Here is a 27,933-nt window from a genome sequence, read left to right as displayed (position 1 = left end):
GTCAGACTCTTGGCAACCCTATGGACTGTAGCCCACCAGGCTCCTCTGTCCATGGGGAATCTCCAGCTTCTATCAGATATACAGCAGGGTATTAACTGTAGTCACCACGGTGTATATTACAAGCTCTTGCTCCCATGGCCATGTTTTGTTTTTATTACTGACTTCAAATCTCCTGTCTCCCCTCCTATAAAGACACTTGGGATTACATTGAGCTCACCTGGGATAACCTAGGTTGATGTTCTCATCTGAAGATCCTTAATCACAGCACAGGTTTGAGATTAGCAGGCCGGCATCTGTGGGGTGCCACTGCTCTGTCGCACCTACTATGTGCTTGCGAGTTGAAACACAAAAAAAGGGCTGCATTCAATACAGTGGACGGAGATCACTTTTCCCAGATTGTTTGAACTACCCATCTCATTTACCAGCAGTCAGAGGACTTTCTCACGTGTTTACCAGCCCCTGGCCCACAGGGCTGTTTAAACCGAACTTTGCTGATATAAGCATATTTATATCAGCTGCCTCCATATTTATTATTACTCTTGCTGTTTGGGTACAACATCACAAGACCATCAAAGCGGCTTTCCTCGTCAGCAGCGGAGGCGGCAGCAGTTAACACCTGGGCGCTGCAGGACACAGCCGAGGGTCCGGAGGTCACTTTCTTGCCGCGTCCCTTTCCATCCGAGAGGGCGCCCGCTGGCCAGGCCCCGCGCGCCCGGGAGCGGGGCGGGCCCGCCGCGCTCTGTGACGCCCGCCTCGAGGAGCCTCGGCACCGCCCGGTTCCCGCGGGACCAGCGGCGCGGGCCCAGGCGACCTCCTTTCCAGTTCCGCTCTCTCCGCCTCCGGAAGCTCCGGCGGCCGCTGGGGTCGCCTGGAGGGGCTGCGGGAGCGCGCGCGCGCGGGCGCACGCCCGGGACGCCGGCGGCGCGAGGAGGTTGCGGCTACGGCGCCCGGTGAGCTGCGCGCGGGCGACCCTTCCTCCGCGCCCCGCGCCCCGCGTTCGGGATCCGTTTCCCCTCTCCGAGGCCCAGGCCGCGGCGAGCGCACAGGGTCGGTATGCGGAAGGCGGACGGACCAGGCCGCCCCTCGCTCTCCCTGCCCCAGCCCTCCAGGCCCCGCCGCCTCTGCGGCCCGGGCAGACTTGTCGGTAGGCGGGTGTAACCCACACTGAGGCGTCCGGAGCCGGCGCGATCGCAGGGCCAGCGCCCCTCGTCGGCAGCGCTGGGATGGCCGGGCCTAACCTCGGGGCGCGTTCGCGGGTGGTGTGGGGTCGGGGTCGGCCGTGAATTAAGATGTGATCGCCCCCCACCCCGTCCCGGGAGATCCTGGCTCAGGTCTCCCCCGCCCACCTCCGCAGAACTTGACCCTGAACTCAGAGGAGGGAGGGTGATGTCAGTTATCCGCTACGTCGTGGCTTCCGGAGTGGGTAGTGTAAGGAACCTCAGATCCTGAAAGACAGGTGTTTCCTTTGGGCTGAGATTTTCGGGTATCCAGTAGGTTACCTTCTTTGGACCAAATCATATGTCTTAACTACAGAAACGTCATGTCCCAGTACCTAAAATGACAGTTAAAAATGCCGGATTCCTCTGTGTTGTTTTCCTGATGTAAGGAGAAAGCGTTGGTATTTGTATTGCTGGTTCTGCAAGGGCTCTACGAACCATGAGTGTCTAAATGAAAAGCAAAGATTACTTTACCAACAAATGTCCGTTTAGTCAAGGCTATGGTTTTTCCAGTGGTCATGTATGGATGTGAGAGTTGGACTGTGAAGAAAGCTGAGCGCCAAAGAATTGATGCTTTTGAACTCTGGTATTGGAAAAGACTCTTGAGAGTCCCTTGGACTGCAAGGAGATCCAACCAGTCCATTCTAAAGGAGATCAGCCCTGGGTGTTCTTTGGAAGGAATGATGCTAAAGCTGAAACTCCAGTACTTTGGCCACCTCATGCGAAGAGTTGACTCGTTGGAAAAGACTCTGATGCTGAGAGGGATTGGGGGCAGGAGGAAATGGGGACAACAGAGGATGAGGTGGCTGGATGGCATCAGCGACTCGATGGACGTGAGTTTGAGTGAACTCTGGGAGTTGGTGATGGACAGGGAGGCCTGGCGTGCTGCGATTCATGGGGTGGCTAAAAGTCAGACACGACTGAGCGGCTGAACTGAACTGAACTGAACTAACTCCTGGGCAGCTTTGGCAAGTACTTGTTCTTATTGAGTATCAGCAGGGTTATTGCAGTCTAATGAACTGTCATTTGATTTTTACGCTTTCCCAATATGTTGTAAAGAGAAACTTTACTATATTATTAAGTCCATGTTTTTATTACTCTTTAATGTAAATTGAATCTCACTAACTGAAGTGATGGTTATCAAAAGGACTGCTTAGTGGTTGGGACAGTTAGATATTTTTTCTGTTCATTTAAGTCACCTGAATGCTTCAGTTCAGTTGCTCAGTCATATGCCAACTCTTTGCAGCCCCATGGACTGCAGCACATCAAGCCTCCCTGTCCATCACCAACTCCCCGAGCTTACTCAAACTCATGTCCATCGAGTTGCTGATGCCATCCAACCATCTCATCCTCTGTCGTCCCCTTCTCCTCCTGCCTTCAATCTTTCCCAGCATCAAGGTCTTTTCTAAGGAGTCAGTTCTTCGCATTACGTGGCCAAAGAATTGGAGTTTCAGCTTAAGCATCAGTCCTTCCAATGAATATTCAGGACTGATTTCCTTTAGGATGGACTGGTTGGATCTTCTTGCAGTCCAAGGGACTCCCAAGAGTCTTCTCCAACTCCACAGTTCAAAAGCATCAATTTTTTGGCACTCAGCTTTCTTTAGAGTCCATCTCTCACATCCATACATGACTACTGGAAAAACCTGAATGTTTAAATCTTTACAATAACCCATCTGTTGGATGTTAGGAACCTAAATCTATAAACCTGAAAAGCCTCTCAGACACTCATCTCCACACCCCTTCTCATGAACTGTGACCATGTAGGGAGACAGATGCTTACAGCTGTTGGGGACTACAGGGACCTTGTAGGGCTTCCCTGGTGGCTCAGATGGTAAAGAATCCACCTGCAATGCAGGATACCTGAGTTTGATCCTTGGGTTGGGAAGATCCCCTGCAGAAGGGAATGTCTACCCACTCTAGTATTCTTGCCTGGAGAATTCCATGGACAGAGGAGCCTAACAGACTTCCGTCCGAGGGGTCGCAAAGAGTCGGACATGACTGAGTGACTTTCACACTCACAGGGATCTTGTAAATGCAGATAAGGGGATAGTTGCTTCTAGTGTGTGGGGTAGGAAGGGAATGAAGGACAGCTATGGAAAACTATCCAGGAAGAAAACTCAGGTGAAAGAGGTGATTTTTCAGCTTACATAGCTGGCTGTGTTCAATCGTGTCCAATTTTGCAACCCCATGGACTGTAGCCTACCAGGCTTCTCGCTCCATGGAATTTTCCAGACAAAAATACTGGAGCAGGTTGCCATTTCCTCCTCTAAGGGGATCTTACCAACCCAGGGATTGAACCCATGTCTCCAGTGTCCCCTGCATTGGTAGGCATATTCTTTACTACTGCGCCACCTGGAAAGCCCTACATAGCTGGCTCAATCTTAAATCTCCTAACTCCAAACTCCTTCATCAGATAAACATTCTTTGAATATCTAGTATTTTTTAGGTTTGACTTTAGGTGCTAGGATATAAAGATGAGCAAGGTACCAGGAGTTCCCAGTTTGGTAAGAAGACAGGGAAGGCAGGAAACAGCTATGAAAAATGGATTTCACAGAAGTATCTGTAGTCATTTGGCTTAGGGATAGACTTTGGGATTTAGACCTAGCTCATGTTAGGGTTGCGAAAGGTCATATCCTCCAGACACACAAATTCCCTCTGCAGCACCCCAGCAAATAGCCATCTCATCTTTGCTCCAGCGATACTAGTGACTTGTGGCTAGATGACTTATGGCTCATAATCCTTGAAGGGAGCTCATTCCATTTTTGAGCGATTCTAATGTTAAACTCAGAACAGCTTTCTTATGCATTCTATTTGTTGATGCAAGTTCTGCCTCTGGAGCTGCAAATAATAGCTCTCAAGTCTGTTTCATATCACTACTCTTCAAGTATCTGAACACACCCTTTCCCTTAGTTATTTCTTTTATTTCTGTGAGCCCTTGGTTGGTAAACCATTAATCATAACTCAGGTTCTAGACTCTTTGCCATAGCACTCAAAGCTAAGTGCTTCATCCAAAAGGTGGTTTGACCAAACAGAATATGATACAGGTTGTACAGTGCTACCCCAGGTTTGTCACCCTCCTTGCCAGAAATACCTGGGAAAATGTTTACTGTCTTTGGAAAGGTGGTTTGATCACCAGCTCAGTTTGGAATAGAGAGTCACAAATCAGTTCAAAGTTCTGAATTCTTATTACCTACGTTAACACTTAAATTTACCTAAGGCTACTGGTTTATGGCAGAAAGTGAAGAAGAACTAAAGCACCTCTTGATGAAAATGAAAGAAGAAAGTGGAAAAGTTGGCTTAAAGTTCAACATTCAGAAAATTAAGATCATGGCATCCGGTGGGGATGGCAAATAGATGGGGAAACAGTGGCTCCCTTTATTTTTCTGGGCTCCAAAATCACTGCAGATGGTGATTGCAGCCATGAAATTAAAAGACACTTAACTCCTTGGAAGGACAGTTATGACCAACCTAGACAGCATATTAAAAAGCAGAGACATTACTTTGCCAACAAAGGTCCGTCTAGTCAAGGCTATGGTTTTTCCAGTGGTCATGTATGGATGTGAGAGTTGGACTATAAAGAAAGCTGAGTGCCAAAGAATTGATGCCTTTGTACTGTGGTGTTGGAGAAGACTCTTGAGAGTCCCTTGGAGTGCAAGGAGATCCAACCAGTCCATCCTAAAGGAGATCAGTCCTGGGTGTTCATTGGAAGGACTGATGCTTAAGCTGAAACTCCAATACTTTGGCCCACCTGGTGCCAAGAGCTGACTCATTTGAAAAGACCCTGGTGCTGGGAAAGATTGAGGGCAGGAGGAGAAGGGGACGGACAGAGGATGAGATGCTTGGATGACATCACCAACTCGATGGACATGGGTTTGGGTGGACTCTGGGATTTGGTGATGGACAGGGAGGCCTGGCGTGCTGCGGTTCATGGGGTCGCAAAGAGTCGGACACAACTGAGCAGCTGAACTGAACTAGTTTATTCAGTTTGTGATGCCAGTGAGATTTGTTCCTGATTATTTTGCTAGAGGAAAACTGCTGCACGGCAAATATATCCAGCAAAATGTGTGGCAAACACTAGCATGTGTATCTAATTTTCACTGGGCAGGCCATCCTTTTTTGCAAAGAACTGTTTCTAAAGCCAAATTGCTAAACAAATCCCACTTTCTCTTAAAACTTCCTACCATGGGAGGGATTATTTTACTATCTTGGCCCCTGTTTACTGTCAAATAAATCATAGATAATACAGCAATGTGTTTTACAGTTCAAAGAAGGAAGGTCTCAGTTTTTTTCTTTCCATAAGTCTAGGACCATATTTCTAAAGCAGAATAGAACAGTGGTTAGTCACGTGATCCTCAAAGCTGCCCACTTTAGAATCCTGGTAGGTCACTTAACTAGCTGTGTGGCTTCAGGCAAGTCCCCACTTACCAGAGAGTGACAAAATATCTTAAAAGTTGTTGTCAAAAGTCCGTGAGTTAGTACTTCTTTTGCACTTAGAACAATCAAACCTGAATATTCATTAGAAGGACTGATGCTGAAGCCCCAGTACTCTGGCCACCTGATGTGAAGAGACTCATTGGAAAAGATGAGGGTAGGAGGAGAAGGGGATGACAGAAGATGAAATGGTGGGATGGCATCACTGACTCAATGCACATGAGTTTAAGCAAACTCCGGGAAATAGTAAAGGACAGGGAAGCCTGGTGTGCTACAGTCCATGGGGTCATAAAGAGTTGGATGTGACTTAGCAACTGAACAGCAACAACATATAAGTACTCAGTTAATGAGTACTAAGTTAATGTTTTAACTATTAGTAGTAGTAGAATAACAACACTAATACAAATGAGACTTAGGTTAGTAATTTTATTTCCTGAAAAATGTAAACAAGTTTTGCAGAGGGACGGAAGTTAGAATAATTTGGATGATTTGTTTTTGAAAAGATTTATGTTTTAAACTGGCTAAGAAAATTTGCTCTGGGCTGTGCTATGAAACTGTTTGATTTTAGAATTTGAAGAAACTTGTTAAAATTTTTTTAATCCTTAAAGGCATTAAGCAGTGGGATAAAATGGCTACCACAGCTCTTTTATTCCTTGACATTTTAAAGTGTGAATTATCTTACAAAAAAGGATAGCTTTGGGGAGAATTTAATGACTATTAATAAGCACTGTCTATCATTCAATAGCTTATTTGCTGTTTTTCTCTTTGAACTCAGGTGGGCAGAATTAGATCGATAATGATCAGTCATACCTTTTTGTATTTGTAATGATTCATGATCACAGAAAACAAATTCTTAATTCTTCCCCTTTGTCCCCTTTTCCAGCTTCATTCCTCCTCCCTCCCTGTATAGGCTCTCGTACTCTTAGATATTTAATGCATGTCTTCCCAGGCCAGGCTGGTAGAATTTTATGTATATGTTTGTCCACTTGAAGAGTTTAGCGCTGTTTTGTCTGTGTGTGTGTGTGTGTTAAGTTTTTCATGATTATATTGTCATTCAACTCCACTCTCTTGGTAGACATGCTTTTTGTGGCTCTCAGCTCAGCATTTTTGACTGATACACAGTATATAATACACAACATTTCTCTTCTCTGCTTTCCTCCGACTGGACATTGAGTTTTTCCCTCCGTCAGCACTGCTGCAGACAGGGCCATGATGCCCCTTCTTGTCCATGTGCCCAGGAACACACAACTGAGAAGCAGTAACACCAAGTTTTGAGCCTTGGTATCTGAGCCAGTTGGTTCTTTTTCACTGTGCAGACTCCCTGTCATCGCTTCCTTGCTTAGTTTATTACATGAACACTATCACAATAACAGTAGCAGAAACATTAAAAATGCAGTGGGATTGTTGATTTTTCAACTCTTCATTGTTTGTCCAAATGTCTAAATTGTATTATTAATCCAATATAGCCAACAAGTTTATATTAATGCATTTTTCACGCTGATAATAGCACCAACATCAGGGGGCCACAAAGGATCCGTTGGTAAATATATTAGGCTGTGTGGGCCCTGTGGTATCTGCCACAGCTACTTAACTCTACAGATGCAGTGGGAAAGCTGTCAGAGACAGTTCTTCAACCTGTGAGTGGGGCTGTGTCCCAATAAAACTTTTTTTTAATGAAACAAGTGGTGGGCCAGATTTAGCCCATTCACAGTAGTTTGCTGACCTGTGATTTAAATAATGATTTTAATGGGCTCAAAATATTCCTCTATTCAAGTTTTGGGGTGTTTTTTTTTTTTTTAGTATTAAAAGTAATGCTGTAATTGCACATTCATAGCCAGTAACCATCAAGTATTTTCCCTAAGACTGAACCTCAGAAAAATGGAGAAGGGAATGCCTGGCTTTAAGACTGTGAGCCTGAAGCTGTGACCTGTGACTGTCACACGGGTTAACCAAAAATGCCATAATCTACGGATGCCACACAGAGGGACAACAAAAAGTTTAAGAACTTAAGAACAGTAGCTGAGACTGTTGCTAATGCATTAGATTTTGATCACATCTCTCATCTTTTAAACTGAGTCTGATTGAAAACTGCAGGCTCCAAATGGAGTCCTGACTGCTGGGCCATCCCACCAAACTGGAGCTTTCATAACTAACCTTGAGGCTTTAGCCTGCCCCAGAAATGTGAGTCTTTAACCGGCCAGTCTACCAGAATGATGTCTGTTTGGGCTGGCTTAGCATGCCAAGATCTGCTGCTGCTGCTAAGTCGTTTCAGTTGTGTCCAACTCTGTGCGACCCCATAGACGGCAGCCCACCAGGCTCCGCCGTCCCTGGGATTCTCTAGGCAAGAACACTGGAGTGTGTAGCCATTTCTTTCTCCAATGCATGAAAGTGAAAAGTGAAAGTGAAGTTGCTCAGTCGTGTCCGACTCTTAGCGCCAGGGACTACAGCCCACCAGGTTCCTCCGTCCATGGGATTTTCTAGGCAAGAGAACTGGAGTGGGTTGCCATTGTCTTCTCTGATTCTAAGCTCTAGCTGTACTTAATTTATGGAAATCAGTTTTTCTTTGGCGTTCATCTACATATCCACGTTTGTAATATACTTGCCTTGATGATCTCTTATTATTGTTCAGATCATTGGTATAACTTGTTATTACTCCTCTAGCCCCCATTATCATTTCACTGAGTTACTGTTTTCATGGTAGGTTTTTTCTTTTTCATATTTCCCTTTATATATTACCCAGACTTCTCAGTTTGGGAAAATTTGCAATTACTGTATAAAAATAAAAAGAGTAATTTGGAAATTACTCTTAGTCTGATGGTTACACTTTCCTCCTTTTCAGATATATTGTTGCCAGCATGGATCGGTTTGACGATATATCAGAAGGTGAAGTGGACCATTCTTTCTTTGACAGTGACTTCGAAGAAGCAAAGAAAGGTGACAGCAGCTCAGTTTTTGACAAGCAGGATGATGACGCTGAAGAGAGAATAGACAAAGATACGGAAAATGTAAACTTGAAACTTGGACTACAAAGAAAGGAAGATGATCTTACTGAGAAGGGAACGGAGAGCAATGGGGAAACTCCTCCAGAGGATCACCCTATAGACGATGGTAATGCACAAGCTGGAAATTCCTCGTCCTCGACCACTTCTTCAAGATCAAAATTGTGTGATGCTAGAGTGGAACATAAAATACGCTTGCCCACTCCAAATAGCCTTCCCCAAACTGTAAAAGACGGTGAGCACGACTACTATACAGATGGAGAGGAGAGCACTGACGATGAGAAAAAGCATCATGTCAGGTCCAAGTCAGCTAAGCTGCCGAATAACTTCAAGAAAAGCCTAAGTAAAAAGTATTCCAGAAGCAGTTCCTCTTCCTCTTTGTCCTCCTCTTCAAGTTCTGATACAGGCTGTTCAGATAACGGATCTGATGTCGGCCTGTCTGATTCATCTCCATCACGGAAGAAGTGTCTCCCTGGCGCCACCCACTTGTCACCCAAACTGAAATATAAACCAGGAGAAAAATCACCAGGAGCCCACACTTCAGGTACAAAACCCAAGGTTGGTGATGACACTGAAGAATCGGAAGACACTGTGACGGACGTCACTCCTTTATCGACCCCGGACATCAGCCCGGTTCAGTCTTTCGAACTGGGTGCCTCAAGCGACAGAAAAATGAAAGTTAAAAGGCAAGAAAATGTGAGGCAAGAAGTATATGAAAATGTTGAAGATTCGAAAAATAACTCAAAATCTTTGAAATCAGCCAAAAAAGGGAAGGAAAAACATGAACCCAGTCTCACCTCAAAGTCAGCGCCATTGGATTCCAGTTTAGACCACAGATATAAACAAAAAGTCTTACATGACACAATGGACCTGAGTCATCTCTTAAAAGGTAATTTTCAACACTGTGTTGGGAATTTATTTTTTAAATCACTACATCTGGAGATAGGGCCTTTATTTTGTAATTTATTTTTGGCTGCATGGACTAGTTGTGGCAAGGGGTGGGGGCTACCCTCTAGTTGGGGTGCACAGGCTTCTTATTTTGGTGGCTTCTCGTTGCAGAGCGCCCGTTCTAGGTGCATGGGCTTCATAGCTGCAGCACGTGGGCTCAGTAGTTGTGGTATATGTGCTTAGTTACTCCTTGGCATGCGGGATCCACCCAGACCAGGGATCGAAACCCTGTCCCCTGCATTGGCTGGTGGATTCTTATCCACTGTACCCCCAGGGAAGTCCTGTGTATTGAAGGTAAATATTAAACCTAATATTATATTGAGCTGAAATATTAAATGCTATGAATTTGCCTCGATTTTTCTAGTAGGTGTGTTTTATTGTTTGAGATCATGGATATATTATTATAATGTAACCAAGTTATTTCATTTAAAGATACCTGGAATATCATTATTTATATTACTGTAAAACTGATCAACTGGGACTAGAAAGTCCTTCACAGTGATTCTTAGAAACTCAAAATGCCTCAAAATGCGTGGAGAGCGGATAATGTTTTCCTACGTTTCATGGAGACATGGGTGTAAGATACATTTCACTTTCTTTAAGGAAGAAAGCAAGAGCACCAAGTTTAAGGGAAGGTGGCATGAATGCTGGCAAATTAAGAGAGCTCAGAGTAAACTGTAGGAGACAATTCAGATTTTAAGTTAAGTCTAGAGAGAATTACTGGAAAATAATTACCAAGTTGATGAAATAGCATGATTCAAGTTTTAGTTACTTTTAAGATAGAAGGATTTAAGAATTAAGATAATCCTGACTACTGTATTTCTGACTCAATATATTTATACCCATTATTTAGTTTGAAAGAAACAGTATATTCCAGGTGAAGAAAAAGCAACCTCAAACTTCATCTGTGACTAGTTAATACAAAACTAAAAATATTGAGCTTGCAGGTTAGGTTTTAGGGCAATTGAAGATAAAGTTTTTAAGTTGCAAATAAGACTCTCTTGTCTTCATTTGTTTGAAATGTTAGTTGAAAGAATAAATCTTCAGCTACATAATTTACATTATGTAAATTCCTATCATGGCCTGATAGAAGGGCATAAATAAGTCCCTTATTTGGTCAAATGAGTCTCATAGATTGATAAAATGTATTTTGGAGCAACTTACACTTGTGAATGTCCCCTCTTTTATAGGTTTTCTTTGATTGTTACTCTTTGATTGCTTAATTATTTAAAATATCAATAGTATAAGGAAGAATACTCAGAAAGTAAAGTCTTGAAAAAGATATACCAGGCTGATAAGAAAGAGAAAATAAAGTATCAATCTTGTTAGTACACAAAGTAGAATTCAAAATCAGATTTTTTACATTGCCTATTACCATCTAGTGGCTAAGTCTCCACTCAGCATGCCTTTCCTGATAAATGCTCATTCAATCTCTTAAAACTTTCAAGACTGAGTTTTCTATTCTTGCCCATCTGCTTCTTCCCCTAACAATGGGAATGATCTTTAAAAAAGTAGATCAGACCTAGTAGTTTCCTTCTTAACTCTTCAGTGCGCTTAACTCTTAGGTTAAAAATAAATACCAAATTTCTTACCATAGGCTAACAGACTATTTAAGGGCTTCCCTGGTGGCACAGAGGTTAAAGCATCAGCCTGCAATGTGGGAGACCTGGGTTCGATCCCTGGGTCAGGAAGATCCTCTAGAGAAGGAAATGGCAACCCACTCCAGTATTCTTGCCTGGAGAATCCCATGGACGGAGGAGCTTGGTGGGCTACAGTCCACGGGTCGCAAAGAGTCGGACACGACTGAGCGACTTCACTTTCACTTTCAACAGACTGTTCATTCAGTGACTCTTCATCCCAGGAAGTATGTGAGCATCTCTTGGAGAACTACGCAAATTATTAAAACAAACTATTAAGTACTGATGCTTGGGCCATGGAGAGCCTGGTGCACTTGTCTAATATGCAGTTAAAGTTGATGAACCATGGCTCGCCATCATATGTTTACTGCCTTCAGCTCCTCTTTCTCTCATTACCTCTCTGTCCAGTCACAGTACTTCCTTACTGTTCACAGAATGTTAATACTTTGCACTTGTGGGGTATTTGCACTTGAGGTTGGCCTCTCTCTCTGTAGAGGCTACTTCAGTCTGTTGCTCGGCCCTCAGCTTATCCATCACCTTCTCAGAAGTACTCTTCTGAACGTGCTGTGCAGAAGTTTCACACCCACCCCTGCCTCACGGTCACAAAAGCCCATTTCCTTTCAGGAGACTCTGGAGTTAGTGTAAGCAACATGAGGGCAGGATCTTATTCTTTGCTGGAATCCCTGCATTAGACACTATTTGTTACCTAAAGGACTGTGGGACACTTCTGTCCGAAGTGCTAACGGTCAGGAAGTATGCATCTTAAGTTTCACTGAAATTGGATTTTGTAACAGTTACTCACTAGTCTTAGGTTTGCCGTCTGAAATACATACAGTAAGTCTCTGCCTCCTGCTTCTACCTTATAATCTTATCCTGCTTTGACTCGGAAACAGAGCTAAAATGTGGCTCAGTCTCTAGGCACATGGGCTAGGGCTTTATTCAGTTTGCTGCCCTCTGGGGATCCCTGATCCCATGACCCGCCCATACAGTACGTGGTGCTCAGGGTTACTACAAGCCCAAGAACAAAGTGGCATTTTTACCCCTTGATGCATCTGTTTTTGGAGTCACCAATATATCCCACCAAAGATTCTTTATAGCAGTAGAGTATGTTTTAAATACTAATTGTGGCAATCAGTCTATACATACGGTGTTTCTTGAGGTTTCTCAAATTATTATTCCTGCTGAATTTGCCCAGTGAAGCTTTCAGATCCAAGAACATTTTTGTTTTTCTTTTTTTCATTTTCCCCATGGAGCTAAGCCAGGGACATGTGAGATGCGTGTGCATGGCCAAGCTGTGTCGCTCTGGCCGTCTTCTATTTAGGCAGGCAGTAAAAGATTACAGAAATGTTTAACTCTGCTTCTCTTCTCACTGATTTTTTATTTTTATAAAATGTGATATTTACATAGAACTGGTTTATTATTTTCAGATGAATTAACAGATATCTTTCAGTTTTTTACCATTAATTTCTAACATGGTAAACATTGATAGATATAACCTACATAAACATTATTTGGGGTCCTCAGTAAACCTGTGGTGTGAGGTCTGTTTAAGAACTTCTATACCTGAAGAATGGATTTATAATCTATTAGAGAAAAAATAAATTAGCATAGTCAGTCTTCGAAAAGGGGGAAAATGGGGGAAAAGAACCAAAAAAAAGCACTTTTTTGAAGATATAAAATTGTGAGAAGAGATCAAACAATATAAGTAAATTGTTTTGACTTATCAGAAGGTATTATCAGAGGGGATAAATTTTTTTAATCAAGTCCAACCTGCAAAGATGTTTAAAATGTCAGTAGTATAGGAAGAATGAAAGTAAAGGTTTGAAAAAGTTATGCCAGGCAGGTAACAAGGAGGAAATAGAAATACACAAAATAGAATTTAAGATGTGAAGATCGCTGAAAGGGACAAAGAAGAGTATTTTACATGAACCAACTGACCAGGTACACTAAAAAAGATTTAATAGTCGTTGATTTGAAGTGTTTGATAAAAGCCAAACAGAGCTAGATGATGAAATTGATAAAGCCGTAATCACTATGGAAGATTGGTAGATGTTAGACAAAAAAAAAAGTATGAACTACCCACTTATGGGCTGCACTTGGCCCATGGTTTGTTTTTTTTCTATTACATAATATATATTTTTAAGTGATGAGATAGCAGTTTCTATTGCTACATAACAAATTACCCTAGTACTTAGGGTATAGTCATAGTCGCTCAGTCGTGTCCAACTCTTTGGGATCCCATGGACTAATGTGGCCCACCAGGCTCAATTCTCGAGGCAAGAATAGTGGAGTGGGTAGCCATTCCCTTTTCCAGGGGATCCTCCTGACCCAGGGATCGAACCCCGGTCTCCCACACTGGAAGCAGATTCTTTACCGTCTGAGCCACCAGGGAAGTCCCTTAGGGTATAGAGAGAGACTCAAAGGTGGGGATGATTTGACAGGTGGGGCCTGGGATCATCTGAGTGCTGGTGTACTCACACATCAAGTGTCTGGGCTTGGGGTGACTTGGAGACCAGGACTTGCTGAACAGAGGGCTCGTGCGTGGCCTCTCCCTGTGGTCTAGCTACTTCAGGTACCGTAGCCTCAGTGCAGATGGTTCAGAGCCCCGAGGACAGTGTTCCAGGAAACAAGGCGCAAACCTTACCACCTTTTATGACCTAGCATCGGAAGCAATGTGGCATCATTTCTTCCATGTTCTATTGGCTATACACCTTCCCAGATTTAAGAGCTGGGGCGTAGACCCTCCTTCTTAATGGGAGGAGTGTCAAATAACACAGACACTCTGCAAAACTTCTTTAGCCCACCCTCTGGCCATACATTGATTTACATTCCTCCCAAGTGCAAAACTATGTTCCCCCTTTTCAAAGATCCCTCCCACCTGGTGATCCAGGGTTAAAGCAAGTCCCAAGGGCAGCTGTGGCTCCTTGGGCGTGGTTCCTCAATTTTAGCTCGAGTACTTTGAGAATCTTCTGCCAGGAGAGACTAGGAAGCCAACATAGTAATAATTTTGAACCCCAAAAGTCCCAACTGTGATATTCTCTATAAATCCTGCTTGAAAACTGACCGATTCCTTTTTTAGTTCATCTGTTTTCTATCCTGTCTTCTTATGGTGGTAAAACAAACTATTGATACTTTAAAGATTTTCCCTGGAGATCTGCTTAGCAAAATCCACCAATGGCAGAAGGTACGTTTTCCATTTTCCTTGCTGTCAGAGCCAACAGTGTTGCTAAAATTCTGCCACTTGATCATCTTCACCAGCAGTCTTCTCCAACCCTTTCTAGCTCCACTTACTATCTGGTCTCAAAGCTAGTGCTCCAGATGTTAGGTTTTTGTTGAAGTAGTACCCTACTCCTGGTACTCTGTTCTGTGTGTTAGTTACTATTGCTCTGATGACAGACCACAATCCTAGATGGGTAAAGTGGCAGCCTAGGATGACCTGAAGGCTGGGATCACAGTGCCCACGCCACACATGGCCCCTCTATGTGGTTTTGATGTCCTCACAGGGTAGTCAGCCTCACAGCCTCAGGGCAGCCAGACACAGGGTGGCCCAGGGCCCCAAGCACAAGGATTCCAGAGACAAGGAGGGGTGGGCTGCATCTATCTCTATTTTTGCCCAGCCTTGGGCTGTATCATGTTGGTCCGCGCCATCACAGACCTGCCCAGATGCAAAGGAAGGAGACTGGAAGAATGTCTCAGAAGTTCTCATCTGACAAGATGTTCATAAAGAAGATAAAGAAACTTAGTAAATTTAGTTATTATTCCTTGAATCATCACCTCTCAGTTACAAGAGTTGGGATTTAAAAAAAAAAAAAACCTTTGAAACATCATTTTAAAAAGCAAATATCATTGGTTTTTTTTAATCGGGATCATGAATATGCCTACAGGGTGGATTTTTTTAAAAGAAAAACTAGTATTATGTAAATAAGGACATAATATGGCTTGGGATAAATTTTCCATTAATAGTATTCACATAAACATTTTAAGTGCTGTCTGTATCACAGTTTAGGTGCAAGTTAAGCTGGTACTTCTAGTAAATGGTGTTACTGAGTCAAGAAGTGGCTCTAGTGATAATGGACATATTGAAATACTGTAAAGAGTTTGAGCAAAATGTTTCATTAACGAAAATTAGGGAAAAGCAGTATTTCTTAAATGTGTCATTTAAATAATGTACATATTTATATTAATATATTTTTATCCCTGAAACTTTATTCAAATTAATATTATTTTCAATCTTAATTGGAAAGACAGTGGATCATATATTGGAGGTTGCCTCGTACTAAAGTATATAGTAGCCACTTTAGAAAAATGTGTTAATGATACCTGGCATCAGTATGTAAGCACTCAACATATACTTTTCCCATCAAGGGAGGTTAGAATGCTGTTTTGTTTTGTTTTTTTAAATGAATTAGTTTGAAATCCTTCCTTTATTTTATTTTTAGCTGTTGCCTTATTTTACTTATAAAAGCTTTTTGTAAATGACATTAGGAAAATAGCTTACTTTCAATTCCCTCTAGAACTTAATTTTAAAGGCTAAATTAATCTAGAAACCTTATTCAATTCTACAAAATAGATATTTCTTGGAAGTAAGATAATTTATATATCTCCTTCTAAATGTGTTCCTATTCAGGTTTCGTGATTAGTTTGGCGAGCTTTTCAACAAATTACTAGTCATTAATTTCCTAATTTTTCCTATCGGGAAGTCACTGTTAATATTTTTTTTTTAAAGTTTCCTTAATTTCTGACCGTCTGGTTTAAGCATTGAGATGTAGATTTACAGTTTTGTGACCTTGCTCAAAGGATTTAACTTTTCTGCACCAGTCACATTTTTAAATGGGGTTAAAAATGCTTGTAACAGCATAAAATACTAAGCAGGTAAAAGAGTGTACTTGCTTAGTACAAGTACAACAGCAAGATGGTTGTTGTTCAGTCACTAAGTGTGCCTGACTTCGCAGTGCCGTGGGCTGCAGCACGCCAGGCTTCTCTGAGCTTCACTATCTCCCGGAGTTTGCTCAAATTCATGTCCATTGAGTCCATGATGCTATCTTAACGATCTCCTGCTCTGTCATCCTCTTCTCCTTTTGCCTTCAGTCTTTCCCAGCATCAGGGTCTTTTCCAATGAGGAGGGAATGGCAAACAGCACCAGTATTCTTTCCATGAGAACCCCATGAATATAAAGGTACTCTGATATAATGAAAGCAAATAATGGGGGACTTCCAGTGGCTAAGACTCCACACTTCCAGTGCAGGGGGCCTGGGGTCAATCCCTGGTCAGGGAATTAGATCCTATATGCCTCAACTAAGACCCAGTGTAGCCAAATAAATGATTAATTTAAAACAAACAATGGTTACTTTAAAAAGATATTGTTAAATGTACCAAATTTGTTCAGAAAAATGTACCAAATTATATCAAATGTTAATCTGATATAATACATTCATTTTTAGCAGAAACTTTAGGTGAAACAAGCTTAATATGTTTAGAAATTTCTGATAACTGTTCAGTAATAATTGTGACTTGCTGAAAATTGTTCTAGTAATATGAAATACTGATAATTTAGCATGTCGATAAAAATTTCACTTGATAATCATAGTATACAAAATATTTTTCTTGATTAAAAGCTCTTTTTATATAAGGTATTCATTTGGCTTATGTCTAGTCAGGAATAATAGTTTGACTTTTATAGTAGAAGTATTTGTTACAATGCCAATATCAAGACCGTAAGTCTTGTAGAGTAAAATTCTTTCAGGTTAAGTTGAAAGTTTCAGAATATTCTAGGTTTGCTTTTGCCATTTTCAGGCCACTGTTTGCATTGCTGAGAACATTTAATTTTTTTTGAATTATGTGTGTCGGCATGCTCAGTCGTTCAATTGTATCCAATTCTTTGCTACCCCATGGACTGTAGCCGGCCAGGTTTCTCTGTCCATGGGACTTTCCAGGCAAGAGGACTGGAGTGGGTTGCCACTTCCTACTCCAGGGGATTTTCCCGACCCAGGGTTCGAACCCGCATCTCCTGCATTGCACATGGAATCTTGTGCACCACTTGGGATGCCTTTCTGACTGATAAAAACCATCTCAACTGAGTATTCTGTCAATGCAGTCCACCAGAGGTTTCTAACTTTTAAGCTTCCTTTAGGAGAACATACAATGAACACGACAAAAGCATTTTCCATAAATTATATCTGCAGTCTACACCCAGTGCCTTGTTCATTTCTTATTAAAATGTTTTCATGGTTTTGTGTATAGCGTTTATTCCCAAAGAACCCGATGAGCATAAACCTCTAAGCTGCCTCTGTATTTTTTTCTACCCAGTTGTAGTCTGGATGTCGTTGAAATTACTCCATACATCCCTTATCATGAATTAATGTAGTTTCCATTTATAAAAGTTAAAGCATATACCATTATGCCATCATATTGCTGTTTATTTAGCCATTTTTCCTTTTTTTGTTCACTTTTTTTTTGTTGTTCACTTCTGTAGCCTTTCTGCACTTAGATAAAAAGAGACCACAAAAACATCACTTTGATCAGCCTTCAGTAGCACCTAGGAAAAACTACTCTTTCACAAGAGAGGAAGTGAGGCAGATTGATCGAGAAAATCAGAGGCTTTTGAAAGAACTATCGAGACAGGCTGAGAAACCAGGAAGCAAGAGTATGACTCCAAGATCGACTGGTCCTCCCCCTAAGTTGTATCATAGTGCTCTCAACAGACAGAGGGAACAGCAAAGGATTGAAAGAGAAAATTTGGTAAGTGACTGATTAACATTTTAGTCATCAAATAAAGTGCATTTATACTGATTTGTAAGCCCAACTTTCAGCAAACCCAATACAGCCAAATTTTCTAAATGATATAAAAGTAGGAATAGGTTTGTATGGCATAAAACATAGGACGAGCCATGAGCCTGGAAGGTAACAGTATGTGCTTTTTCTTTATCCAGGAAACTGTATTTTAAGGGAGTATTAAATGAAAATACTGTAAGCTCTATTATTTATTTGACTAGATCTGTTAAATTACTATAGCAATATAGGAAAAGGTGTCCAAGGGTTAGATACATACATCTTCTGTGAAGTACTCAGTCACTAGCTTAATCTGTTTTACTTCATTTTATCCTCAAAAGCTAAAATAATTTATATATCATTTATTTTAAATAATACACACATTCTCAGAGAGGTGCCCTGCTGCTTGAATGTATGAAAGACATTGATTATTAAAAATCATACAGTAACAGTCCTTTGATATCCTAAGAAATATATATATGGAAACTGTTGAAAATCTTCACATTAAAAAACTACTATTCATAGCATATCATTTTCTTTATAAAATGCAATTCATAATTGCCGATATTTCCAGAGCTTTTTAATGCTGGGCGTTGTTCCAAGTGTCTTCTAAATATTAGCTAATTGAATCCAGACAATAATTCTTTCAGGGACATACTTTATTTTTATCCACATCTTACAGGTAGAATAATTGAGACCTAAAAGGGTTAAATAATTAACCCCTGGACAAAGAGCTGCTAAGCAAGTGACTGAGCCAAGATTTTAAACCGAGGTCGCATCTTCAACTAAAGTTAGACTCTTAATGAACAGATACATTCAGAGTTAACATAAGTGATAAAGCTGTTATTAAAATTACTAGAACAGTTCCCCAAATTCATCCTTATTATGTTTCATCATCAGTACAGTTCTACTTACCCTGAATTTGTAAGAGTAACTTTTATGAATTTATTACTATCACTAACACCGAGAGTTGGTGAGCTAGGGTAGTATATTTGCAAAAAATAGTAAAATATTGGTCAAGAGAGTTACCCTGAACATGGCAGGGAGTAGATTATAGCAGAACAAGTTGAAATGAGGTTGGTGGGTAGTGAACTAGATGGTAACTTTCTACGTATCACTCTAGCAAGTTCAGGATTCAGTTACATTTTATGATAATGGGTAAACAGCTAGAGCAGGTGGTAGAATCATATCCAGGTTTCCTCGCTTCAGGATTACTTTTTCTTTTTAACATCTTTTTTGAGGTATAATTTACCCATGCTATACCCATCTAAAGTATACAGTCAGAGGGTTCTGATAAAACAAAATTTGCCACTTGAGCTTTTTAAAATTTTCAGTGTCTTCTTCCTTATTATTTTGGTATGTGCATACTGCCATGTTTATTTCTGATCCGCTCCTGGAGGGGCTGTGTCTTTGTCGCGGCACATGGGCTTTCTCTAGTTGTGGGGAGCAGGGGCCCCTCGTTAGTGTGGCTTGAGCGTCTCGCTGTGGCAGCTTCTCTCGCTGCAGAGCACACGGGCGCTCGGGCACAGGGGCTCCTTAGCTGTGGCTCACGGGCCGCAGAGCGTGCAGGCTTCAGTCGTTGTGGCGCACAAGCCCGGTTGCCCCACGGCCCGTGAAGTCCTCCAGGACCAGGGATTGAGCCTGTGTCCTTTGCATTGGCAGGCAGGATTCTTATCCATACGCCCCCAGGGAGGTTCGCCGTTTTACCTGTTTTGAGTGATTGGTCAGTGACATTAATTACATTCACAATGTTGTGAATTGTGAGTAAATACTACTTATTTCCAAAACTATTTTGATCACTCCGTACAGAAACACTGTGCCAAACAGTAATGCTCTGTTCTCCCTTCCCCTCAGCCCTGGGCAACCTCTACTCTACCTTCTGTCTCTATTTGTCTATTCCAGATACTTCATATTAGTAGAATAATAGACTCTTGGGTCATTTTGTCCCTGGCTCATTTTGCTCCATTATGTTTCCAAGGTCCATCCTTAGCCTGTATCGGAACTTCATTCCTTTTTGTGGCTGAGTAATAGTCCATGTCTGTATATGTGCCACAGTTTGATTCCGGGTTCATCTGACCATGGACACTTGGATTGTTTGCACATTTTGGCTATTGTGAATAGTGCTGCACTATAGGTGTCTCTTCAGGTCCCAGCTTTCAGTTCCTTTAGCTGTGTGCCTATGAGTGGAATGCCTGGGTCATATGGTAATTCTATATTTATTGTTTTGAGGAACTTGGGTTTGAGAAATTGAAGCCATTAATATCTAGGGACTATTCTAGATACAAACGAGATGAAAACTGGCAAACAGCTTTTATTATACCCCATATCAATTGTACATCTCCGCTATTTTAATAAGCAATGGAAAATTACCGCTATTTTTCTTTTTATTTTGTTACTTAGTAATTTGTATATGTGAACAATATTTGTCTCCATTTCATAGTAGGATCTTATTTGTTATACTCAGAACAGTAGAACATAAAGTGAACCACATGTTTAATTTAAATTTTCCTAACAGTTACATTAGAAACATCAAAGAAACAGGTGAAATTATTCTACTATAATATTTACCTGACTATATAAAAAATATTACACTTTAACATGTAATAAATATAAAAAATTGTTGAGAGATATTTTACGTTTTTTGGTACTAAGTCTCTGAAGTCTGTTGTATATTTTATACTTAGAGCATATCTCAATTTGAACTAGCCACATTAAATGTTCTGTAACAATATGTGGCTTGTGGCCTTGGACAGTGCAGCTCTCGATCAAAAGCTTAATTCACAAGAAATAGAAAAAGTAGCTTAAAGCTAAATGGTGAAATAAGCATAATTTATTAAACAAATTATTATGTTATTGTAAGGAATAGTATCTTCATGGGAAATAGATGGGGAAACAGTGTCAGACTTGATTTTTGGGGGCTCCAAAGGAGATCAACCCTGGGATTTCTTTGGAAGGAATGATGCTAAAGCTGAAACTCCAGTACTTTGGCCACCTCATGCGAAGAGTTGACTCATTGGAAAAGACTGATGCTGGGAGGGATTGAGGGCAGGAGGAGAAGGGGATGACCGAGGATGAGATGGCTGGATGGTATCACAGACTCGATGGACGTGAGTCTGAGTGAACTCCAAGAGATGGTGATGGACAGGGAGGACTGGCGTGCTGCGATTCATGGGGTCACAAAGAGTCGGACACGACTAAGCGTCTGAATTGAACTGAAAATCACTGCAGATGGTGACTGCGGCCATGAAACTAAAGAAAAGTTATGACCAACCTAGACAGCATATTCAAAAGCAGAGACATTACTTTGCCAACTAAGGTCCGTCTAGTCAAGGCTATGGTTTTTCCAGTAGTCATGTATGGATGTGAAAGTTGGACTGTGAAGAAGGCTGAGCACCGAAGAATTGATGCTTTTGAACTGTGGTGTTGGCGAAGACTCTTGAGAGTCCCTTGCACTGCAAGGAGATCCAACCAGTCCATTCTGAAGGAGATCAGCCCTGGGATTTCTTTGGAAGAAATGATGCTAAAGCTGAAACTCCAGTACTTTGGCCACCTCATGTGAAGAGCTGACTCATTGGAAAAGACTCTGATGCTGGGAGGGACTAGGGGCAGGAGGAGAAGGGGACGGACAGAGGATGAGATGGCTAGATGGCATCACTGCCTCGATGGACGTGAGTCTGAGTGAACTATGGGAGTTGGTGATGGACAGGGAGGCCTGGCATGCTGCGATTCATGGGTTCGCAAAGAGTCAGACACGACTGAGCGACTGAACTGAACTGAAGGAATAGTAATTGTCCAGATTTATGTTTAACTCTTCTTTATTAAGCAAATATTTGCTTTATTAAGCAAAATAAAACTAATTCTACATATTGTAATATTTTTTTCTTGGCTGGTCCTTTGCATTTATTCTTCAAAATAGCTGATTATTTTTTCTTTATAAAATTTTTTAATTAAATTTTTGTTGGAATTGTGTTGAATTTACATTTTAATTGCAAAGTGTTGGGTATTCTTAAAATATTACCTTTTAATCTAGAAATATGGTATGTCCTTCTGTTTACTCAAGCCTTCTTAACACTTGACCTTAGTAAGGTTTTGTAGTTTTCTTTAAAACTGTATTTTTTATGTTATTGCCATGACATTTTTCATTTTGTCTTCTGATTGGTTATTTTCATAAACCATCAACTTTTGTGTATTCATTGTATAACCAGCCACCTACCAAACCCTTTATATAGAGCCGAATTGGCTCAAATGGTTCGTCAGTGTGAGATAATGCACTTTTTAACCTGTTTGCCGGAGTGTTGTAATCAAAACACACATGCAAGGGTGCACACGTGCACACACACACCACTTTTGTGTCCAATGTACTGCACAACCAGGGTCCATTACTTTGTAATTTTCATGATTCATAATCCTTCATTTGCTCCATCTCCAGTGATAGAGACCAGTTCACATGGCCCACAGGCATGATGACTAAAGCAATTCTGTTCCAGGTCCCTAACATCAGCTCCTTAGCGATCCCAGAGGCTGCAAGCCTCCAGGCAAAAGGAGTGGTGCTGTGCAGAACAGGTGAAGAGGACAGCCCTCTCCAGTAGAGGGCGTACTTGCGACATAAAGACCCAACTGTACTAGAACTTTGTTACTTCAAAAGGGGATAATTTTTTTAATTCATAAAATTTGAAACTGTTCTTGTTAAACCATGTTTCCATATATTCATTTGGACACAATATGAATTCTATTTTTTTAAGAAAAATTGCAAGAATAATCTTAGCAGAAGGAGAAGGGAAGAGGTCAAGGAGGGTACTTTATAGTTTCCTATAGTACGGCTTAGTTTCACTTTACTCGCTGAAAGAAATGACATTATTTCATGCTCTTAAATGTATATATGTCAGTTCCTCTCTAAGCATATGTTCACAGTCATTTCTAGGGTTGAACACTGGGCTCTTAGCATTATTACTCCCATAATGTAATTTCTATGAGAAAGTAAGGTTTAATATTTTTCAACTTACAGCATCTTTTCTCTAAGACTGTAACCTGACAAGCAAGAGAGCTGTGTCTATAATTAGTTGTTAAAATCATAGTGGTTTTGGTTAGCTGTAGGACAGGTAGAGACTTTTAGATTTTCCACATTATTATTGAAATATCTTTTCCGTATGACTTGAAGTCTTTTCTACTTTATTTTGTGAATTTCAGGTTCTAGAAAGTGTTTGCCTTTTTAAAAAACGATTGTGATTTATCTAACGTTAGCTTTTAAATTGTTAATTTAAATGAAGGCTTTTCTGAAAAGGCTTGAAGCTGTGAAGCCAACAGTTGGCATGAAACGCTCAGAGCAGCTGATGGACTATCACCGCAACATGGGTTATCTCAGCTCATCCCCAATCTCCAGACGAGTGAGGTCCACCCTCAGCCAGTACAGCTCACTAAGTAAGCACACGTATAACGTGTTTTGTACTTGTTCGTACCCTTTTCCCTTTTAAAAGTATATGACTTAAGTTCTTCTGATAGAGTTTTAAATGCTGACTTGCGGGATGCAGTCTGTTCTGCTTCACTGGCATGCCTTGTTTTGTGTTAGTTCACTTAACTTCAGGTTTCATTTTTTCACAGCGTATAATGGCAACCTAGGAAGGAAACCAGGAGGTTAAACAACTGAAAATATCAGTAGTCTCTTAGGTAATGAGGAGAAACTGTTAATTTCAGTGTGCTTATTAAAGGAAGAAATAAACAGATAGACTGTTTAAAAGTGGCCAAAGCAGTCTCTTTAGCCGGTGAAGAATTTTCAGTAGTATCTTCTGGCCCTAGTGCATGCTGCTGCTTCTTCACTGGTAACTAAGACAAGAATTAGCAATCTGTAGTCCTCAGATCAATCCCTCTTAATGCTCAGTATATGATCTGTTACACACCCAGAGAATACAGGTGGGAGTGACCGCTGAGTATTGGAGTGTACAACACACGGAAAGGCCAGACCGCTTTCCCTACAGAAGCCTGTGCCATTACTTTATGTATGTGTTCTAAGCTATAAAGTCTGTAAAAGTTAGTCCTGACAGAAAGTTGGAACCACTTGTAGTCTTAAACACTTTGATAACTAGTTTAATTCCATTCATTCATCCTCCACGCATCATTTCCTTGGTAGAGTTAGTGACTAAGACAGCATCTTATTCCAGTAACTCAAACTTAATATTGTGCCTTGAATGTGCAAAATTATTTGTTGAATAAATGTATAAATGGTTATACCAAGAGATTTTATTTTTCCCACTTGAATCCTTTGAGAGGCTTTTAAAAACACTTACTCCCACCCCAAATCTATCGCATCAAAATGCCCTTGTATAGAGTTTGGTTATGTTTGTTATTTCAAGTTCCACAGGGAATTCTGAAGTACATTCCTGGTTGAGAATAGAATTAGACTATTAAAAACACATGTGAGATAGAGAAGGCCGTTTTATTTTAATCTGGGCTTCGGATTAGGAAAGGAAGTGTATCAGATGATGATTTGTGTATTTAGTTAGTTCAGATAATTTCTTGCTCTTTGTCTGTTTTCAGAAGGAGCTTCCAGGACGTCCAGTGCTACCAGTGGCCTCAGCTGTAAGAGTGAGCGATCTGCTTTTGACACAACTGGTGGTGGCCTGTTGCTAAGACCTAAGCCCCCGAATGTCCGTACAGCTTGGTTATAAAAACTCTTTTTACTTTAAACATTGTTCATCCAATTCTTAGTTGAAGTGCTCTTGTATAATGCTGTGATTCTCTGTGTAGACATCTAAATACTGGTTTCAGCAATTTAAGGTGTACAAATAGTGACTTGTAATTCGAGGCAAAATGGTTTTCAAAAAGACAACTTAATATAAAAATCAGTGTTTCCTGCGAGGAGGTGTTTATATGAGCCATGTGTATATTTCGTAGAGAAATGGTAGTATACCTGTGTCTTTTCTCAACATAGAAACTGGTTCAGCTGTCAGACTGATGAAGCAGTTGTGATAGCATCCTGCACGTTGGACCAAAATGTTAGCTATATAGTTCTCATTTAACGTGTTTCTGTTTTGTTTTCATTTTCTGTAAGTTGTATACAGTGAGCGTAGCTCTTGACTGACTTGGTTTTCTGTTTGCTTCAGAACTTGGGTGGTGTGACTTATACCTTGATTGTAAGATAGTTATTATGAAACTGATCTTGAAATTTGTTCTCATTGGTGGCGCTGATTTAGATTTGAGGAGAAGACAGAAGCTTGCACTAGGGCAGTCCTTGTGATTCACCAGAGGTGCCTACTACCTCTGTAGATGTGCGCACTGAGTTAGATCTTAAAAATTTTATCAACCATTCCAGACCATTTCAAACTGTGAGTCTTAGAAAGCTCAATTTAGAAGCTCCTCTTTGTGTTTTCCGGGGGAAGTAGGTAAGGATTCTGAGAAGTTAGGTTTCTTTAGAGCTCCTGCATTGTGAATAGTTTGTCCAAGGACCAGATCCTCATAAGCAAAATCAAGTATTTGTTGAATTAGCAAATGAGCACCACCAGCTTGAGGAACCAAGAAGCAGATCCCAGGTTGTGTCAGGACAGCGTTTTAAGGGGTGTTGTTAATGGGTTTTGCTGTATTCAGCGTTTATTGTTTTAAGTGAGAGGAAACATAAGAAACAAATGCATTGTTCTCAGCCCTTTAGAAGCTCCAGCTACTGTTTTTAAAGGCTGACAAAGAAAACTAAAAATATGAATGATAAAGGAGGAAAAAAATCCCGTATTTGTTGAGGCTACTTTATAAATGTCAGCCAATTTTTTTGTTTTGTTTTGGCCTTTTGTATTGAATCCTGGAAGTACCATTTTTGCCAGTTTCACTTTCAAAGACCTTTTGAAATTAGTGATGTGTGAGTAGGGTGTAATATAGTTGACTCTTGAAATCAGAGTATTTTTCCTGTCAATCTGTAGGCTCTTGTACAACGAAGTATATCTCTGTCATGTTGCTTCTGTTGTTCTAGTTATCACCGTTTTCACTACTGGCCTTTTCTGTATACATTAAAATGTATTGCAAAATTTCTATATTAAATGCCAAATCTGTCTTTTTTTTTTTTTTTAGTGTGAATTTTTGATCTGTAAACACAGTAAGATTTGTTTTTTGTTTTTCTGGGTTGCTCAAGCTCTGTAGCGTGTATGCCAAACTTAACTTTTCTTAAACACCTTCAGCAGTAAGCCAAACTGCATTTTGCTAAACACCAATTCAGAATGTCTTGGTCTTAGTTTGTATTGATAGATTTTGTTTCGGGTAGGGCTTGAGAAGGGTGGGGAGAGTGGAGTTAAAAAAAATTCATGGGAAAACAACCTGACCGTAAGATTTTTCTGCTGCTTTCCTTGAGTTATAATGTTCATTTGTTGTTATTTGATATTCTGGTGTATAGGTTTTTACATCACTTAGTGCTTTACTTTATGAACTTTAGCTGTACTAAATCAAGGTTTTGTTTTTTACCTTATTGCGCTTTTCGATGTTTGTGTAACAACCTGTGTTTAAGGAGAGATAAGATAATGCTAAATTTTAAAATTCAGCATTTGAATATATTCCCAGTAGTGAGTTAGCCAATTTTATTCAATTGGTTTTTAAGTTGTTAGGGGAGAAAAGAATCCTTTTATGTAATAGCATTAGTCTCTGAATACATTTTATATAGTCTTTGCTGCCATATGTCATATGCCATATGGTACAATTTTAATTTTATACATAAAAGCTGTACTTTTTTTTTCTTTGATCTTAAAAATTTTTTTTTCTCTGTACTTTGATTTTAGATTCTAAATTAACGCCTTCAGTTTTTACTACTTAGGCAGGGGAGTTTCGTCTAAGTGTTACTGATAACAGGGACTCAGCTTGAAGCAAAAGTCAGAAAGAACAACAATACTTATCTTTTCAAAGAGAAATTTACAACAGTTGTCATGATTAGTTTGCACTGATAAGTGTAAGTAAAGGGATAGGGGTTGAAAAATGTGACATTCTCCGATGTAAGTCAAGATACCTTTTAAGTTGTTACGATTTAAGGGATATTTTTATGAAGAAATCAGAAGCCTATTATTTTCATTTTCAAGAACATAAAAAATGTGGACTGTCTAGCACTGCTTTATATTTGGTTCACTTGTACCTAAGATATATATTTTTAAGATTTACACATGCAACTAGAAATGATACTCATCCAAGGTCAGCAATTAATAGGCAAGGTTCTTATTGAGAGTTACTTTCATGTCTGTTAAATGTTATACTGGTATTGGATCCTTCTTAATAAGATCCTATGAAAAATTTTGAATTATTAAAATTATTTCCTAAGGATAGCAATTACCCTCATACTTCCCCTACTTCCTTTTTTTTTTTTTTCAGTCTCCATAAAAAGCTGCTTTCTTAGCTACTACCCCAAATAAAAGTTTTCTTGTTTGCTTGTAAATGTAGTGTAATGCAGTTGTTTTCAGCCCATTAACCCAAATGTCCAAAATGGACATCTAGGTAACTTTAAAAAGAGGTCACTGGGATGGATATGTGTGTGTACTTTCATCTTCAAATTCAAATCCTGTACACTATGAAAAGTATTATGGCCAATGTAAAGTTGGGGACACAAGTTTAAGTTACTCTATTATTTTAATAATTAAATTCATAAAATGTTTAATATCTTAAATGCCAAAGTTGGAACCTATATACATGATTGTAAACCATCCAAAAAAATGTGCTTAATGCTCCTGACTACTTTATTTGTATGAATAAAGATAGTAAGAAACTTAAAAATCAACATTCTTTTTTAATTTCCCAGTCTACTATAATGTCTTTTAGGCATGAAGAACTTATCCTTGGCACAGTGAAGAAAAGAGTCAAAGATAACTGAGTTTTGATCCTATGTCTGTCTCTCAAATGCACTGTCTTCTTGTTCCCATTGTAAAAATTAGAAGAATAACTTTTACATGTCTCCATGACTAAGAATTAGTGAGAATGAAA

General features: G+C 40.3%; 2 protein-coding genes across 5 annotated transcripts in view; one reads left to right on the top strand and one right to left on the bottom strand.

Annotated features, from left to right (window-relative positions):
• Positions 1-841, bottom strand: part of SNX25 (sorting nexin 25) — a 97,651-nt gene extending 96,810 nt beyond the window's left edge. For both annotated transcript variants that reach the window (XM_069573258.1, XM_069573259.1), the window contains exon 1: positions 218-841. The gene's annotated coding sequence lies outside the window, so the exon portion shown is untranslated. The remainder of the gene's footprint in view (positions 1-217) is intronic.
• Positions 438-27,726, top strand: CFAP97 (cilia and flagella associated protein 97). Of its 3 annotated transcripts, none has more exons than XM_069573270.1 (5): positions 438-950; positions 8,488-9,536; positions 17,705-17,970; positions 23,268-23,418; positions 24,532-27,726. In XM_069573270.1, exons 2-5 carry the CDS (start codon positions 8,504-8,506, stop codon positions 24,660-24,662), a joined length of 1,581 nt encoding a protein of 526 aa, XP_069429371.1. In that variant the 5' UTR covers positions 438-950; positions 8,488-8,503; the 3' UTR covers positions 24,663-27,726. The 3 variants fall into 3 exon arrangements, with proteins under 3 accessions (XP_069429371.1, XP_069429370.1, XP_069429372.1); XM_069573269.1 differs by having other exon boundaries at positions 577-1,047; XM_069573271.1 differs by having other exon boundaries at positions 747-1,144.
• Positions 27,727-27,933: the final 207 nt, after the last annotated feature.

Source organism: Ovis canadensis, chromosome 26 (genome assembly GCF_042477335.2).
Source record: "Ovis canadensis isolate MfBH-ARS-UI-01 breed Bighorn chromosome 26, ARS-UI_OviCan_v2, whole genome shotgun sequence".
NCBI classification, from domain to species: Eukaryota; Metazoa; Chordata; class Mammalia; order Artiodactyla; family Bovidae; genus Ovis; species Ovis canadensis.
The sequence above is the reverse complement of the archived record's forward strand: the minus strand, read 5'-3'. Positions and strand labels throughout refer to the sequence as shown.

Excerpts from the sequence above, each read along its gene's own strand:
- CFAP97 (XM_069573270.1), top strand. The coding sequence starts at position 8,504 with ATGGATCGGTTTGACGATATATCAGAAGGTGAAGTGGACCATTCTTTC. Across the intron at positions 9,537-17,704 it reads CCTGAGTCATCTCTTAAAAG|CCTTTCTGCACTTAGATAAA; the intron begins GTAATTTTCAAC and ends TCACTTCTGTAG. Across the intron at positions 23,419-24,531 it reads CAGCCAGTACAGCTCACTAA|AAGGAGCTTCCAGGACGTCC; the intron begins GTAAGCACACGT and ends GTCTGTTTTCAG.